The 16,568-nt window shown below is 37.8% G+C and overlaps 1 protein-coding gene across 5 annotated transcripts in view; it reads left to right on the plus strand.

The window, feature by feature from the left end:
- The first annotated feature begins 203 nt into the window (after positions 1-203).
- LOC119527395 (intracisternal A particle-promoted polypeptide) overlaps positions 204-16,568 on the plus strand; it is a 57,206-nt gene continuing 40,841 nt past the window's right edge. For 2 of the 5 annotated variants that reach the window (XM_037827349.1, XM_037827350.1), the window contains exons 1-2: positions 3,362-3,707; positions 7,211-7,642. In XM_037827349.1, coding sequence (XP_037683277.1) covers positions 3,416-3,707; positions 7,211-7,642 — 724 coding nt within the window. In that variant the 5' untranslated portion in view covers positions 3,362-3,415. Of the gene's footprint in view, positions 518-1,616; positions 3,708-7,210; positions 7,643-16,568 lie in introns of those variants that run through there. The other 3 variants (XM_037827346.1, XM_037827347.1, XM_037827348.1) reach the window with 3 other exon arrangements.

The following is a 16,568-nucleotide window of genomic DNA, read 5'->3' on the forward strand; positions in this document are numbered from 1 at the left end:
GCTGACTGCCTAGAACGCCACTTGACTGGAGGAAACGTAGGCACTGGAAAGGGTTTGCAGCGGGAATTTTTCAGCCTGGATATAGCCTCTGGGGTATAGCTACCATCCCTCCGCTCCGGCAATGCAATATTGAGAAACGCCTGCAGGCCCCGCCACACGCAAGCGGAAGAGCACTGCGCACGCGCACACGAAGACCGGACCCTGCGGGCTCGAGAGCCAGAGCGAAAAGCCCTCTTCCCCAGACTCGGCTTGGTTTCCTACCTCCCGGAAACTGCACCGACCTTTTTCTCCGCCTCCCTTCGCGCCTGTGCTGGTCGTAACTGCGCGCGCAGGGCATGAGCAGGCACCGGCGGGAAGGGAAGGCGGCGGGTAAGAAAGGCTTTCGTCGCACGAATGTCTGTGATGGGGTTGGGAATTTCCTCGTCGACCCGGGTAGCCTGAGGAGAGGAGCAAGAGGAACCTCTGGAACCAGTTCCCTCTTCGTCTGCCCTCTTGCCGCCTCGGGCACCCCCTGTAGGTCCGAGCGTTTTCACCCTTACCGGCGTTTTGTCTGATCCTGACTACTTCTGCCCGTCCACTCCCCGCCCCCACTGGCACTCCCGAGGCGGTGCTCCTGGCCTGTCGACTGTCCTCTCGGCGAGTCGGCTGTCCCCTCAGCTCTCTGAGATGCCTTCCCCGCCATCCGGGAGCTTTATCCGCCCTCAGCAGTTTAGGGATCGCTCTCCGGGTGCAGCTTCCAGCTCAAGCACAGAGAGCCTCCATTTTTTGTTTTGTTTTGTTTTGTTTTGTTTTGGACGCTAGTCTTGAGATTCTTCCCGATATCCTTTGCTGAAGTAGCTTCCAGATGCTCTCGGCAGTGGACTCAAAGCCACCAAGCATAGGTCCTCTTCTTCAGGGTTCTCCACCATTTTCTAATAATCGGCCTTTGAAATTTAGTTCTCTCGAGGCACGTTCCTTACAATCCTGTGTGATGTCCCAGAATTGTTTTCTTTCCCTTTGGAAATAATGGTCACACCACATGCCGCCTGATGGAAAGACGTGTTCCACTGGCAGTGGGATAGTAGCAGCAGCTACTGAAAAGCGTGGTAGCCTGCTAGGATTTCTGCTGTCTGGTACCAGACTGGATATTCAATGAAGTCTTGGACAGTTGTATAAAAATGTAGCTTATGAGGGGTGACAGTGGGATTGGGAATGCCATAAGGACCAAACTCCACTTTGTCTAGTTTATGGATGGATGTGTAGAAAAGTAGGGGAAGCAAACAAACAGACAAAGGTACCTAGTGTTCTTTTTTACTTCAATTGCTCTTTTTCACTGTAATTATTATTCTTGTTATTTTTGTGTGTGTGCTAATGAAGGTGTCAGGGATTGATTTAGGTGATGAATGTACAACTATGTAATGGTACTGTAAACAATCGAAAGTACAATTTGTTTTGTATGACTGCGTGGTATGTGAATATATCTCAATAAAATGATGATTAAAAAAAATAATAATAAAAAAAATAAATAAAAAAAAAATAAAAATCAATGAAGTCTTGGAGCAGGAAGCAGCATTTTGTGGCTGTGCTTGATGCCGTGATGTTGGGGGCAGATGAGGTACCTTGTTATTAAACAGTCACCTCTGGGGTCCAAAATTTGCTGACAGGAAGAAAGCTGAAACAGAAAAAAAGCCTGACAGCCATGTCATGTTTAATAATATCTGCAGGTCAAATTTCTAAATAGAGACGAATAGACTCTGCTTTTTCACATGCCAGTTAAATGAAATATGTTGACATTCCTTAGATCCTGATGTGAAGTTTTGGCAGCTGTCCTAGAACCTGTCAATAAAATTTCCTAATTCCTAGATAGTTGTGATAATCAGCTTAGTTATTTTGACTTTGATAAATTTGACTTTGAATACTATAAACTTATATTTTTCTAATATCAGCCCACACCATTTCTGTTAGTCATATTACCAATTCTCCTCATGCCTAAACCAGAAGACCTTAGTCATCTTATATTTCCCCCTCTAACTCTTCTATTACTGAATCTCATGGTTTCTTTATTCAGAAGATAATGAATTTGTCTCTTTGATGATCATTGCTGAAGCCGTCACGTTGTTTTCTAGGACATGGTTACTTCATGGTCATCCCCTGAAGTCCCCCAGAACAGTTCTTAAACATAACTATTGTCATGTTTTCTCTTCAGGAACCTATAAAGTTTCAGGTCCAAATTTCTGTGCTTGGACTTCAAGGCCGTTTCTCTATAATCCAGCCAAATAATTCCTATGCAATATGATATGGTGGGAAAAGCTAAGAGTAAGAAGATCTGAATTCAAATACTGAGACTGTCATTAGTAACACTGTATCCTTGGGGAAACTTTGAGATTCCCTTTTGTATTTCTCATTTAGGATAACAAAATCTTTTCTTTCTGTCTCTTAATTATTGTGAGAATTAGAGTTGACATATATGTGGGAAAGCAAATGGTGCTTTAAAATGAAACTGATATTTCTCATTGTACTCATTCATTCCACAAACTTTTGATAACCTAGTATCTGTGAGACGTGGATGCCCTAAAGTTTGAAAGATAGTCCCTAGTCTTAAGACACTGTCTTCCAAGTAGTTTTTAGAGTGTGTATATAGAGGGGATAGTTCAGCAGGATTTCTTGACAGGATAGTGTGTGATATGGGCTGTATAATTGCTAAGTTTGGGGTAAGATAAGTACCAAATCCAGGTGAGAGAGGGATAGGGACGTGTTCCTGGAGAATGTTATACTTGAACAGAGCCTTGAATGACAACGAAAATCCAGATGGAAAAGGTGGGAAGGTAGCATGAAAGAAAATTTTAGAGTACTGCAAGTCGTTGGGTTTTTGGTAGTGTTACATTCAAAGAGGAGTATAGGAGATGGGACTAAATAGGTAGATAGGCATGAGATTTGAAGGGCTTTATGTGCTAAGGCAAGGCTCTGAAGAGTTTTAAGCAGGCAGTTGGACAGATCATAGTTGCTTTTTTTAGAAGTTCATTTTGGTTGCAGTATGTACTTCCTTATTGCAGTATACAGAAACTTTTTTCTTCCTCTCCTCATTTTCTTTACTCCATCCAGAAGGACTTATGCCCTCTCCTCATACCTTAATAGTATTTATTGTTCAGTAGCAGTTCAGGTGCCATTTCTTATGTGAAGCATCCCCCAATTATTTTAGCCCTCACTGCTTATTCTCTTCTCTGAATCCATATTAGAAATAGAACCACACAGTTTCATGTATGTTTTATGTCCCTAAATAGATTGTCAGCTCTTTGAAGCTAGGGAATATTTCTTATGTCTATGAATGGAAGACATGTTAAACACACCATGTTGCTTAATGTCCTTGTATTTTCTTTTTCAGGGTAGGGACAGATTATGGGCATCTGTCCTTTTAATTAATTAATCTGTCATCATCATGGCTAATGAAGGCTGTCCCAAGGCTGGTGATAGTCCTTTTCCATCAGATAAACATGCTCAACACATCTTGGCTCAGATCAATAAAATGAGGAATGGGCAGCATTTCTGTGATGTGCAGCTGCAAGTTGGGAAGGAAACTTTTAAAGTTCATCGGCTGGTTTTAGCTGCCAGTAGTCCCTATTTTGCAGCTTTGTTCACTGGAGGAATGAAAGAGTCCTCAAAAGATGTTGTACAGATTCTAGGAATTGAAGCTCGAATCTTTCGGATACTTCTAGATTTCATTTACACGGGTATGTTAAATGAGCCTGTTGCTTTGAGTGAAGAATGATAGCGGTCACTCATGCACTGCTGTGGGAATATAAATTAATCTAACTTATATGGAAAGTAATTTGGCAATATGTTATTGGGAGCCTTTGAATAGTTTGTGTCTTTTGATCCAGTATTCCTTTTCTAGGAATCCTAAGAAATTAGAGGTGTGTTTATTGTAACATTATAATAGCATATAATTGAATACAATCTAATTGTCCCACAGTAGGTTATATGGTTAAAAAATTATGGTACAGATATATATAATTAATATTATTTAGATCTTGCAAATGATTCAAGAAATATATACTATTGTAGAAGAATGTTTAAAATATATTACATTTTAAAAATCAAGATATAAATATGATCCCAATTCTGTAAAATTATATTTTTTGTGTTTTGGGGCATGGGAGAGACTGAAATACTGACAATAATCTCTAAGTGATGGAATTATGGAAGATTCTTAGTTTTTCTATTTTTTCTGCTTTTCCTCTAAATGTTTATAAACTATATTATTTGATCAAAACTTATTTTAAAAACATTTTTGAAGAGTTTTAAAGGCATTAGAAAATGCATACAAAAATATATACAAAGTTTACATCTTTTGTGATATGCAGTATAAATATGCATAGAAAAAATTGAAAGAAATACACTAATATTTTGATACTGTGTATCTCTACCTATGTATGGGAAAATGTGTGATTTTTCATTTTCATTTTTATACTTTCCTGCCTTAAATTTTTTTTCTTCAGTGAATACATATTATTTTTATTATCAGAAAAAAAAAATGTTTGAAAACAAAGACTACGTTTGTTTGGTCAATTTTTTGAATACACCATGATTTCCTTAAGGGACTGCTTGGTGGGAGATAATTATGTGGACTGATAATTGTTTTTTAATGAATAGTATTTAAACATGGAAAATGACAAAAGGTGATTATTTTCTTTTTGTTGTTTCATAATTCCTTTTTTGGAGTATTTCATAAAACAATAACTTAATTTGAGGATCATAAAAATGATTATCTTTTTATCTCCTGAAAGCAGTGCAGTTCTGTCTCTTGACTTCTGTACAAACTAGCATTGAAGGGTTTTTGACTTCACTTTTCAAAGTGACTTGTGTGAACTGATTAAACTGCTCTGTAATTGCTGCTGCTTCTCTTATTCTGCAAAATGTAAATGATTACAGATTCATCCATGGTATTATTGTTGAACTACAGTATATAAAAACAGAAGAAATGTCACAAGTTGTCTGTTTTGCCTCTCTTTCTGACAGTAGCAACGAGATATTTAGTGAAAGAGAATGTTCATGGCACACCACATTGCTGGTGATTAGCACTTTCATCAAAGAAATGAAAGGTGGTAAAACCCAGAGAAATAAAACCTACTGGTGTATCTGGGGGAGAAAACATGGTAGAGAATTGACATATAATGCTAAAATTGGTATAACAATTAAAACTGTCATTTGGCTGCTCTTACAAATTTAAATTTGCTTAATAAGATAGGGGTTTATTTATTTTTCCACAAAAACGATTCCTACTGGTATGGTGGTTTCATGATATCATTAATCCCAATATTCTTAAAATATTTTGCTCCACCATCTAGTCTCACAATCACAAGCTCCAGCCAGTGGAAGGGGGAAAGGCAAAAGGTCCTGCCAGCTAAGTCCATCCTCCTTTTAAGTTATTCTGGTAACCCCACCCAACAACTGCCTATATTGTGTTGGCCAAACTCAGTCCAAAATTCACCCCCTATCTGCAAGGGAAACTGAGAAATGTAATTTTCAGCAGGGCACAGTTGATACCCACAACAAATTCAGAGTTCTGTTAGTAAGGGTAAAAGGAGAATGAATATTGGGTACTTTGTGGTTTATACACAATTAGTTCTTAAAAAACGTGTTATTTGATTTTCATTATAAATGTTCCTATTTTGGAGGGGTAGTAGACAGCAAACCCTGTTATTCTATTGATCTCTCCTTTGGACTTATCCATACATTCTTTTTTAACCATTTACAATTCTAATAGATCTTAATGTATATTTCTCATCCTATATTTTTATACACTGCATTTGGAATCAAATTACCTGGAGTTGAGATCTAGCTCTGCTACTAATTAGCTAACACTAAACTTAAGCCAATCATTCATTCTTTCAACAAGTATTTATTGAATATATATATGTATTTTTGCTAGGCATTGGGGATATGACAGTAAACAGGACAGACATGATCTCTGCCTTCATAGAACTTTATGGGTAATGCAGATTAGGTACTTACAAAATAAGAATTAGCTTGTATGAGCCTGTTTTTCTTCATTTATCAAGTAGGGATAGTAGCACTTAATAATTCAAATGAAGATTCAGTGAGAAAATTTTTAATAAATGTAAAATTGCTTTGTAATTCTAAAGCCTTATTAATTTTGGGACATTATTTTTATTACTGTCAAGAAACTCTTGGCATTATCCAAGAGCAGTCAATCAGCCCCTCATATCACAATTCATGATTTTATCTTCTCCAAATTTGTAGTGAATTCTCATTTCATTCAAAATAAATCTTATCTCAGTTTTCTCTGCAGCCACCTACCATTTAATCCCATGATAAATTTCATTGGTTATACTTTTGGGAAACCCATATTCTTCCTTTCACCATAATCTCTTTGGCTGTTCATTCACTTAAAGAAATTTTGGGGGGCACCTGATATGTAGTAGGCATTGGGAATATGGAGAAGTCATGCCATAACAGACTATAAATCTAAGGGAAATCCAAACTTTAGACAAATTTTTAATACAGTGAGTATTATAAAAGGGATAAAGAGAAGGTATGAAATTGAATGGAGAGTTTACCCTTATTGGTAGGAGAATTGTAGTGGTTTTATTCCTCCTAAATATAATTGGCTATTTGATATCCTCCCAAAGTTGTATAAACATATGAATTTGAAGCCCTCTGGACAGAGAGCAGTATATATAGTTACTTAAATGTTAAATATTTAATAATCTTTCATTTTATATAGACTTTGGTTATACCTAATGTTAAAAATCAGCGTATGTATAGTACTTTATCATAATTCAATATAGGGACCATGTCTTACTCTCCAATGCCTCAGTAAATGTTAGATGTATATAACCTCATATTAAAAGCATGGACTTTGTCAATCCCTTTCCTCAAACTTGCTTAACCACGTGACTTGGGGACAAGTTACTTAAACTTTCTGATTCTGTTTCCTTAATATAAGAATACCTTATGGGGTTGCAGTGAGGATTAAAGGAGTATATAAAGCAATTACTACTGTGTCTAGTTCACTCTAAGTGTTCCATAAATGTTAAGTATCATCATTTAAATTTTGTACTCTTTTCACAAGTCTTTTGTTGCCTTTTTATTTAACATCTATCTGTTTTCTAAACATATGTTATCAGTGGAATCAACTATGATGCTTTTTGAATCTAAGTCAAGTGTTTGTTTTTACTTTAATGGCACTTGTGTCTCCCTACTTCCCCAGGTATAGTAAACATAGGTGTGAATAATGTCCAGGAGTTGATTGTTGCAGCAGACATGCTGCAGTTGACTGAAGTTGTTAATCTTTGCTGTGACTTTCTGAAAGGACAAATTGATCCACTGAACTGCATTGGGATCTTTCAGTTCTCTGAGCAAATTGCCTGCCATGATCTTTTGGAATTCACAGAAAACTATATTCATGTCCATTTCTTGGAGGTTCATAATGGGGAAGAGTTCCTGGCACTTACAAAAGACCAGCTGATCAAAATTCTGCGAAGTGAAGAGCTTAGCGTTGAAGACGAATACCAGGTCTTCTTAGCTGCCATGCAATGGATTTTGAAAGATCTGGGAAATAGAAGAAAACACGTGGTGGAAGTGCTAGACCCAATTCGATTCCCTTTGTTACCTCCTCAGAGGCTTCTAAAGTATATAGAAGGTAACTTTTGCTATATATTAAATTAGTCATTTAGTTGTCCAGTGACCTTTTTCTCTGAGATGTGATATACTGTTTTCATTTTTCAATTCAATAGCAGACATTTATTATGTTTTCTGGGGGGACAGTGATGTTTATAATATTTCTATTCATTATTTTAATCCAATCCTTGCGTACCTTTCTTGAGATTAAATACTAAGGGAGATTAGTGTTATGGATAAAATTATTGACAGTGAGCATAGTAATGCTACTGTTGACAGTATTAATTATTTGAATAAAATATGAAAGAAAAATTCAACAAAAGTTAATGTTTGAGGAAAATGCATATGCTAAAAATAAAAACAAAACTCAGTAAATCTGAGTCTTCTCATTATAAAATGAATTTTATATTGATAAAATATCATGACCTTTGAATGATCTTTAGATTCTGGAGTTCTTTCAGAAAATACTTTTCAATGTTGTGAAATAGTTTTTATCTTTATATTTGAAAAATTGTAATATTGAAATTTATTTTAAAAAGCAACTTTTGACCTAGCTTCAAGATTTGAAGCTTTAACTCCTGTTATGCACTGAAACACTAGCATGTGGCTAAATTACAAATGGTTTTACTGTGTATTAAAATATCTAAAATTTAGGGGGGAATTTAAGAATGGGACAAAGGCTTTCATAGTTGAGTTGGCTTTTCCCAAGTGCAGCAGATACAGTTTGCTAGAAGACAGTTCCTTTACTAGGAGGAAAGGAAGGTTTCCCTGAAATTGGGGCATGTTTTCCTATAGTATTCAAATGTAGCACTAGTATTAACTATACCCAATAATTATCACCTAAAACTGGAATAAAAACTGCAAGGAGTCAAGGAAGAAGTAAACCGAGGATATTTTAGAAAAGCAGTTTTATTCACACGTCATTCAATCCATCCAATGTTTACAATCAGTGGTTCTCAGTATAATCACAGAGTTGTACTTTCATTACCACAGTCAATTTTAGAACAGTTTCATTGCTCCAAAAAGAAAAAACCCATACACCTTATACCCCTTTATGATTGACACTTAGCATTGTCTGGTAATTTTGTTACAATTGATCGAAGAATATTATTACTGTTAAATACAGTCCATAATTTGTCTTAGGTGTATTTTTTTTCCCGTATACCACCTGTTATTAACATCATGTATTAGTGACATACATTTGTTCTAGTTCACGGAAGAACATTCTTATGTTTGTACTATTAACCCCCTAGTGGTCCACAACAGGGTTCACTATGTTATACAGTACCATATTTCATCCTCTAGCTTTCCTTCTAGCGACATACATGACTCTAAACTTACCCTTTCAACCACAATCAGACACATGATTCACCACCTGTTTTTACACTCGCAATAATGTGATACCATCACCTCTATCCATTTCCAAACATTTACAATCAACTTTATAAAAATTCTCCACAAATTAAGCATCAGCTCCCCATTCTCTAACCTCATTCTATCTTCAGGTAACCTATATTCTAGATATTAACAGCATGAGTTTGCCCATTATATTTAGTTCCTATTAGTGAGATCACACCCATTTCTGTCCTTTTGTGTCTGGCTTATTTCACCCAGCATAATGTCCTCCAGGTTCATTCATGTTGTCGCATGCATCATGACTTCATTCCTTCTTACAACTGAATAATATTCCATCATATGTATATACCACATTTTGTTTATCCATTCATTGGTTGATGGACATTTGGGTTGCTTCCGTGTTTTGGCAATTGTGAATAATGCCTCTGTGAACATCCATGTGCAAATGTCTGTTTATGTCTCTGCTTTCAGTTCTTCTAGGTGTATACCTATAGTGGGATTACTGGATCATATGGCAGTTCTATACTTAGTTTGTTGAGGAACCACCACACTGTCTTCCACAAAGGCCATACCATTTTGCATACCCTCCAGCAGTGAATAAGTGTTTCTTTTTCTCCACTTCTTCTCCAAAACTTGTAGTTTTCTGTTTGTTTAATAGTGGCCATTCTAGTAGGTGTGAAATGATATCTCATTGTGATTTTGATTTGCATTTCCCTCATAGTGATGTTGAACATCTTTTTATGTATGTTTTAGCTATCTGTATTTCATGTTTGGAAAAATGTCTATTCAAATCTTTTGCCCATTTTTTAAAAAATTCAGGTTTATTGAGATATATTCACATACATACAGTCATCCACACTGTACAATCAGTTGTTCACAGTACCGTCATATAGTTGTGCATTCATCACCACAATAAAATTTTGAACATTTTCATTACTTCAAAAAATAATAATAAAAATAAAAGTAAAAAAGAGCACCTAAAACATTCCATCCCCCCTGTGCCACCCTATTTTTCATTTAATTTTTGTCCCCATTTTTCTGCTCATCTGTACATACACTGGATAAAGGGAGTGTGAGCCACAAGGTTTTCACAATCAAAAGTCACTCTTTGTGAGCCAGGTCCAGGCTCATCCCCAGGAATCATGTCCTGTGTTGCCAGGGAGATTTACACTCCTGGGTGCTGTGTCCCACGTAGGGAAGAGGGCAGTGAGTTTACCTGGCAAGTGTTGCCCATTTTCAAATTGGGTTGTTTGTCTTTATTATTGGGTTATAGGATTTCTTTATATGTTCTAGATGTTAAATCTTCATTGGATATGTGGTTTTCAAATATTTGCTCCCATTGAGTAGACTGCCTTTTTACCTTTTTGACAAAGTCCTTTGAAGCACAAAAGTATTCAGTTTTTATAAGGTTGCATTTATCTATTTTTTCTTTCATTGCTTGTGCTTTGGATGTGAGGTCTAAGAAACCATTGCCTACCACAAGATCTTGAAGATGCTTCCCTACATTTTCTTTTAGGAGTTTTATGGTACTGGCTCCTATATTTAGGTCTTTGATCCATTTTAAGTTATTTTTTGTATCAGGTGGCAGACAGGGGTCCTCTTTCATTCTTTTGAATATGGATATCCAGTTCTCCCAGCACCATTTGTTGAAGAGACTTTTCTATCTCAGTTGAGTGGACTTGGCAGCCTTGTCAAAGATAAATGGAACATAAATGTATGGATCTGTTCTGAACTCTCAATTTGGTTTCATTGATCAATGTGTCTCTTTATGCCAGTACCATAATATATATATATATATATATATTTTAAGAAATTTTATTTTGAAATAAATTCAAACTTACAGGAAGAGTTGCAAAAACAGTACAAACCCCATACATAGAACTCCAGCATACCCTGACCCCCCTCCCCCAATACCCCGATCTACCACCTCACTTTTAACATCCTGTCACACCACCATTTCTTTCTTTCCCTCCCTCCCTCCCTCCCTCCTTATCTATCATCCATCATCTATTGCTCTGTCCTCTGAACATATGAGAGCAAGCTGCACACATCTTTGAACAAACAATATAATTCATATATACCTTTCCCATGGACAAGAATATTCTTTTATGCAATCCCATTAAGCGCAGCTAAGAAATTGAAGAAATTCAACATTGATACAAAGCTTACATTCTATATTTCCTTTTTTTTCCCCTTATGTCCCATCTGTGTTCCTTTGAGCCTCCTCTCCTCCATCCTCAGATCCCATCCAGGATCATCCTTGGCATTTAATTGTCATCTATTTAGACTGGTTTTGTTTTTTTTTTTTTCAATTGTGGAAACATATATACAGCCTAAATCTTCCCATTCCATCCCCTCCCTAGCATTGCATTAGTGGGATTAATCACATTTAGAATGTTGTAATGCTGTCACCTCCCCACCATCCATTTCTAGAAGTTTCCCTTCACCCCAAACAGAAACCCTGCACTCATTTCTTAACTCCCCATTGCCCCTTCCCCCACTTCTTGGAACCCCTACTCTACTTTTCATCTCTATGGTCATATTCTCTGATACTTTCTTTGTATTTACCGTGGGGCTTAAATTTAACATCTTAAATCTATAACAATCTTGTTTTTCTTTGATACCAACTTAACTTCAATATGATACATAAACTATGTTCCTATACTTCCTCATTCCCCCACCTTTATGTAGTTCTTGTCAAAAATTACATATTTTACATTGAGTCCAAAACCACTGATTTATCATTACAGTTTGTGTATTTTAGATCCTGTAGGAAGTAAATAGTGGCGTTACAAATAAAAAATACAGTAGTATTGGTATTTATATTTACTGGAAATCTTTATTTCTTCATGCAGTTTCAGTCAATTGTTTAGTGTCCCTTTCTTTCAGCCTGCTCAACAACCTTTAGCATTTCTTACAGGACTGATTACTGGTGATGAAGTCCCTCAGCTTTTGATTATCTGGGAATGTTTTCATCTCCCCCTCATTTTTACCCTCCAGGTGTTTGTGATTTCTCCAAGTCTCTGATGGTTATTGACTTCTATTTCTGTTCCACTGTGGTCAGAGAATGTGCTTTGAACAAATTAATTTTTTTTTAATTAATTGAGGCTTGTTTTTATGTCCCAGCATACGGTCCATTCTGGAGAAAGATCCGTGATCACTAGAGAAGAATGTGTGTCCTGGTGACCTAGGATATAATGTTCTATATATGTCTGTTAAAATTCTCTATATCTCTCTCTCCTTTCTTTGTTTCTCTGTCAGTAGGGCTCCCTTTAGTATCTGAAGTAGTGCAGGTCTTTTATGAGCAAAATCTCTCAGCGTTTGTTTGTCTGTGAAAAATTTAAGCTCTCCCTCAAATTTGCAGTAGAGTTTTGCTGAATAAAGTATTCTTGGTTGGAAATTTTTCTCTCTCAGAATTTTAAATATGTCATGTCACTGCCTTCTCACCTCCATGGTCGCCACTGAGTAGTCACTACTTAGTCTTATGTTGTTTCCTTTGTATGTGGTGTATTACTTTTCTCTTGCTGCTTTCAGAACTTGCCCCTTTTCTTCAGTATTTGAGAGTCTGATCAGAATATGTCTTGGAGTGGGTTTATTTGGATTTATTCTATTTGGAGTTTGCTGGGCACTGATGCTTTGTGTATTTATATTGTGTAGAAGGTTTGGGAAGTTTTCCCCAACAATTTCTTTGAATACTCTTTCTAGACCTTTACCTTTCTCTTCCTCTTCTGGGACACCAATGAGTCTTAAATTTGGACTTTTTATTTTATCTATCATATCCCTGAGATCCATTTTGATTTTTTCAATTTTTTCCCCATTCTTTCTTTTGTTCTTTCATTTTCTGTTTGTGGTCCTCGAGGAGGCTGAGTTGTTGTCCATCTTCCTCTAATCTTATATTATGAGTATCCAGAGTCTTTTTAATTTGACCAACAGTTTCTTTTATTTCCATAAGATCTTCTATTTTTTTTTTTTTTACTCTTGCAATTTCTTCTTTATGCTCTTCTAGGGTCTTCTTTATGTCCTTTATATCCTGTGCCATGCTCTTGTTGCCTGTCTGTAGTTCTTTGATTAATTGTGCCAAATACTGTGTGTCTTCTGATCTTTTGATTTGGGTGTTTGGGTTTGGGTTTTCCATATTGTCTGGTTTTATCAGATGCTTTAAGATTTTCTATTGTTTTTGGCCTCTTGGCATTTGCTTTTTTTGATCCCTAATTTGTCAGAACTGCAGCTTGGTGGTGTACACTTTCTCTAACTAACCAGCAGATGGCATGCGTGAGTCACCTATTCCCCTCAAGTCAGTTCTCCCCAACTTTGTCTTTGTGGTGTGTTCTGTGGTCCTCGAGGAGGCTGGGGTCCAATTGGTGCACCAAGTTTGGGTGTGTTGTTGGTGCTGTCTGCCCTGAATGTGGAGCGTGTGTCTGGGTGGTTAGGGAGACAGGGCAGCTTTGCTAATCAAACCTCCCTGGGGTTCCCAGAGATTTAAGGCTGTTGCAGGAGCTTAAGCCTTCATTTCAGTCTTTCCACAGATTGCCTCTGCTGCTGACCCACAAGCCCTTGCTATTCACATAGGGTCCCTGGAATTTCCGAGTGATTCCCCCTTCCCAGCTGTGCTCTTCCAGGACCTCTGCTGAGGGAAGGCCGCGCCACATCACAAGTGCACGCCGGCCTGCCAGGGAAGCCCTGGGTCACCAGTTCGTGCAGGGGTGCTCCCAGCCCGCTTCAAAGATGGTTGAATGGGACACATTAACTTCCCCCTTTTCACACAGCTCCACCCTCCCAGCTCCGGGACAATCAGCCGTGGGTGCATTAAAAGCCACTGTCTACGGCTGATATTGTGGCATGTGTGCAGTGCTGCGGGAAAAACTCGCTGTCACACTGGGTTTCTTGGCGCGGCTCTGGGCTGTGGGTCCAGCCCCGCGCAGGAGCGTCCCCTGCCCGCTGGGGAGATGGCTGCAAGGAATGCAGTTTTTTTCTTCTTTTGGCTCCCCTCTGCTCCCCTGGTCTGGAGACAATCAGCAGCAGGTGTGGGAAGGGGTATCCTCCACACCAGACACCGAGGCATTAGCGCAGCCCGCTCTCGCCATGCTTCTCTGCACAGCTCTCCCTGTCTTATCTGCAGCTGCTCCCAGGTTTTTGGTTTTTTTTTTAAAGAACTAGTCCATCTCCAAACACCAGCCCACTGTTTCTCCACACCACAGCGTGGCCGCTGGACTTTCAGCTGTCAGCTGGCTCACTCACTCGTTTCAGAATGCGGTCTCCTGGTTTCACCACATGCACATCCCTGTGGATTTAGCAGACCTTGTCTGGCTGGTGCTATGCTGGAAATGGTGTTCTGGGTCATTTTGTGGTTTTTATCTAGTATTTTTTACGGAGGTGTTTTTTTGCCCTGTCTCACCTAGCCGCCATCTTAGGTTTTCTCCAGTACCATAATATTTTGATCACTGTAGCTTTATAATGTACTTCAAAGTCAGGAATTGTTAGTCCTCCAACTTCGTTTTTCTTTTTCCAGATGTTTTTGGCTCTTTGGGGCCCTTTACCCTTCTAAATAAAGTTGACATTTGGCTTCTCCATTTCTTCAAAGTAGACTTTTAGAAGTTTGATTGGGATTATGTTGATTCTGTAAATCAATTTCGGTAGAATTAACATCTTAATAATATTTAGTCTTTGTTCTAGTTTCCTAATGCTGCTGGAATGCAAAACACCAGAGATGGATTGGCTTTTATAAAAGGGGGTTTATTTGGTTACACAGTTACAGTCTTAAGGCCATAAGGTGTCCAAGGTAACACATCAGCAATCAAGTACCTTCACTGGAGGATGGCCAGTGGTGTCCGGAAAACCTCTATTAGCTGGGAAGGCACGTGGCCAGCATGTGCTCCAAGTTTTGGTTTCAAACTGGCTTTCTCCCAGGACGTTCCTCTCTAGGCTGCAGTTCCTCAAAAATGTCACTCTTAGTTGCACTTGGGGTATTTGTCCTCTCTTAGCTTCTCTGGAGCAAGAGTCATCTTCAAACTATCTCTCATCTGCAGCTCCTGTGCTTTCTTCAAAGTGTCCCTCTTGGCTGTGGCTCCTCTTCAGACATCACTCACAGCTGCACTGAGTTCTTTCTGTTATGTCATCTCATTTATATGGCTCCACTGATCAACTTAGACCCACCCCAAATGGGCGGAGCAACACCTCCATGAAAATTACCCAATCAGTCATCACCCACAGCTGGGTGGGGCGCATTCCAAAGAAACACTCAAAGAATTACAATCTAATCAACACTGATAATGTCTGCCCACATAAGATTTCATCAAAGATAATGGCATTTGGGGGACACAATATATTCAAACTGGCACAGTCTTCTAATCCATGAACATGGAATGTCCTTGGATATATATATATATAAACATTTCTATAGCAATACAGGTCCTTTACATCCTTGGTTCAATTTATTCCAAGATATTTGGTTCTTTTAGATGGTATTGTAAATGGAATTTTTTTCTTGATTTCCATCTCAGATTGCTCTTTACTAGTGTATAGAAACACTACTGATTTTTGCTTGTTCATCTTATATCCTGCCACTTTGCTGAACTCATTTATTTGCTCTAGTAGCTTTGTAGTAGATGTTTTTCTGAACTTTCTAAATATAATATGTCATCTGAAAATAGTGAAAATTTTATTTCTTCCTTTCCAATTTGAATGCCTTTTATTTCTTTTTCTTGCCTAATTCCTCTAGCTAGAACTTCTAGCACAATGTTGAATAACAGTGGTGACAGTAGGCATCCTTATCTTGTTCTAGATCTTGGAGGGAAAGCTTTTGGTCTTTTACTATTGAGTACGATGTTACCTGTGGGTTTTTCATATATGCCCTTTATCACGTTGAGAAAGTTTCCTTCTATTCCTGTCTTTTGAAGCATTTTTATCAAGAAAGGATGCTGGATTTTGTCACATGCCTTTTCTGTGTCGATTGATGTGATCATGTGGTTTTTCCATCTCAATTTGTTAATGTGGTGTATTATATTAATTGATTTTCTTGCATATATTAATTGATTCCCTTGCATACCTGGAATAAAACCCACTTGTTCATGGTGTATACTTCTTTTAATGTGCTGTTGGATTCAATTTGCAAGTATTTTGTTGAGGATTTTTGCATCTATATTCATTAGAGAGCTTTATCTGTAGTTTTCTTGGAGTATCTTTATCTGACTTGGGTATTAGGGTGATGTTGGCTTCATAGAATGAGTTAGGTATTCCATCCTCTTCAGTTTTTTGGAAGAGTTTGAGCAGGATTGGTATTAATTCTTCTTGGAATGATTGATGGAATTCACCAGTGATGTCATCTGGTCCTGGACTTTTCTTTGATGGTAGGTTTTTGATGACTGATTCAATCTCTTTACTTGTGATGGTTTGTTGTGATCTTCTATTTCTTCTAGAGTCAATGTAGGTTGTTCATGTTTTCTAGGAAATTGTCCATTTCATCTAAGTTGTCTAATATATTGGTATATAGTTGTTCATAGTATCCTGTTATGATCTTTCTAATTTCTCTGGGGTCAGTAGTAATGTCCCCTCGCTCATTTCTGATTCTGTTTATTTCCATCTTCTCTTTTTCT

This window comes from Choloepus didactylus, chromosome 2, assembly GCF_015220235.1.
Source record: "Choloepus didactylus isolate mChoDid1 chromosome 2, mChoDid1.pri, whole genome shotgun sequence".
NCBI classification, from domain to species: Eukaryota; Metazoa; Chordata; class Mammalia; order Pilosa; family Megalonychidae; genus Choloepus; species Choloepus didactylus.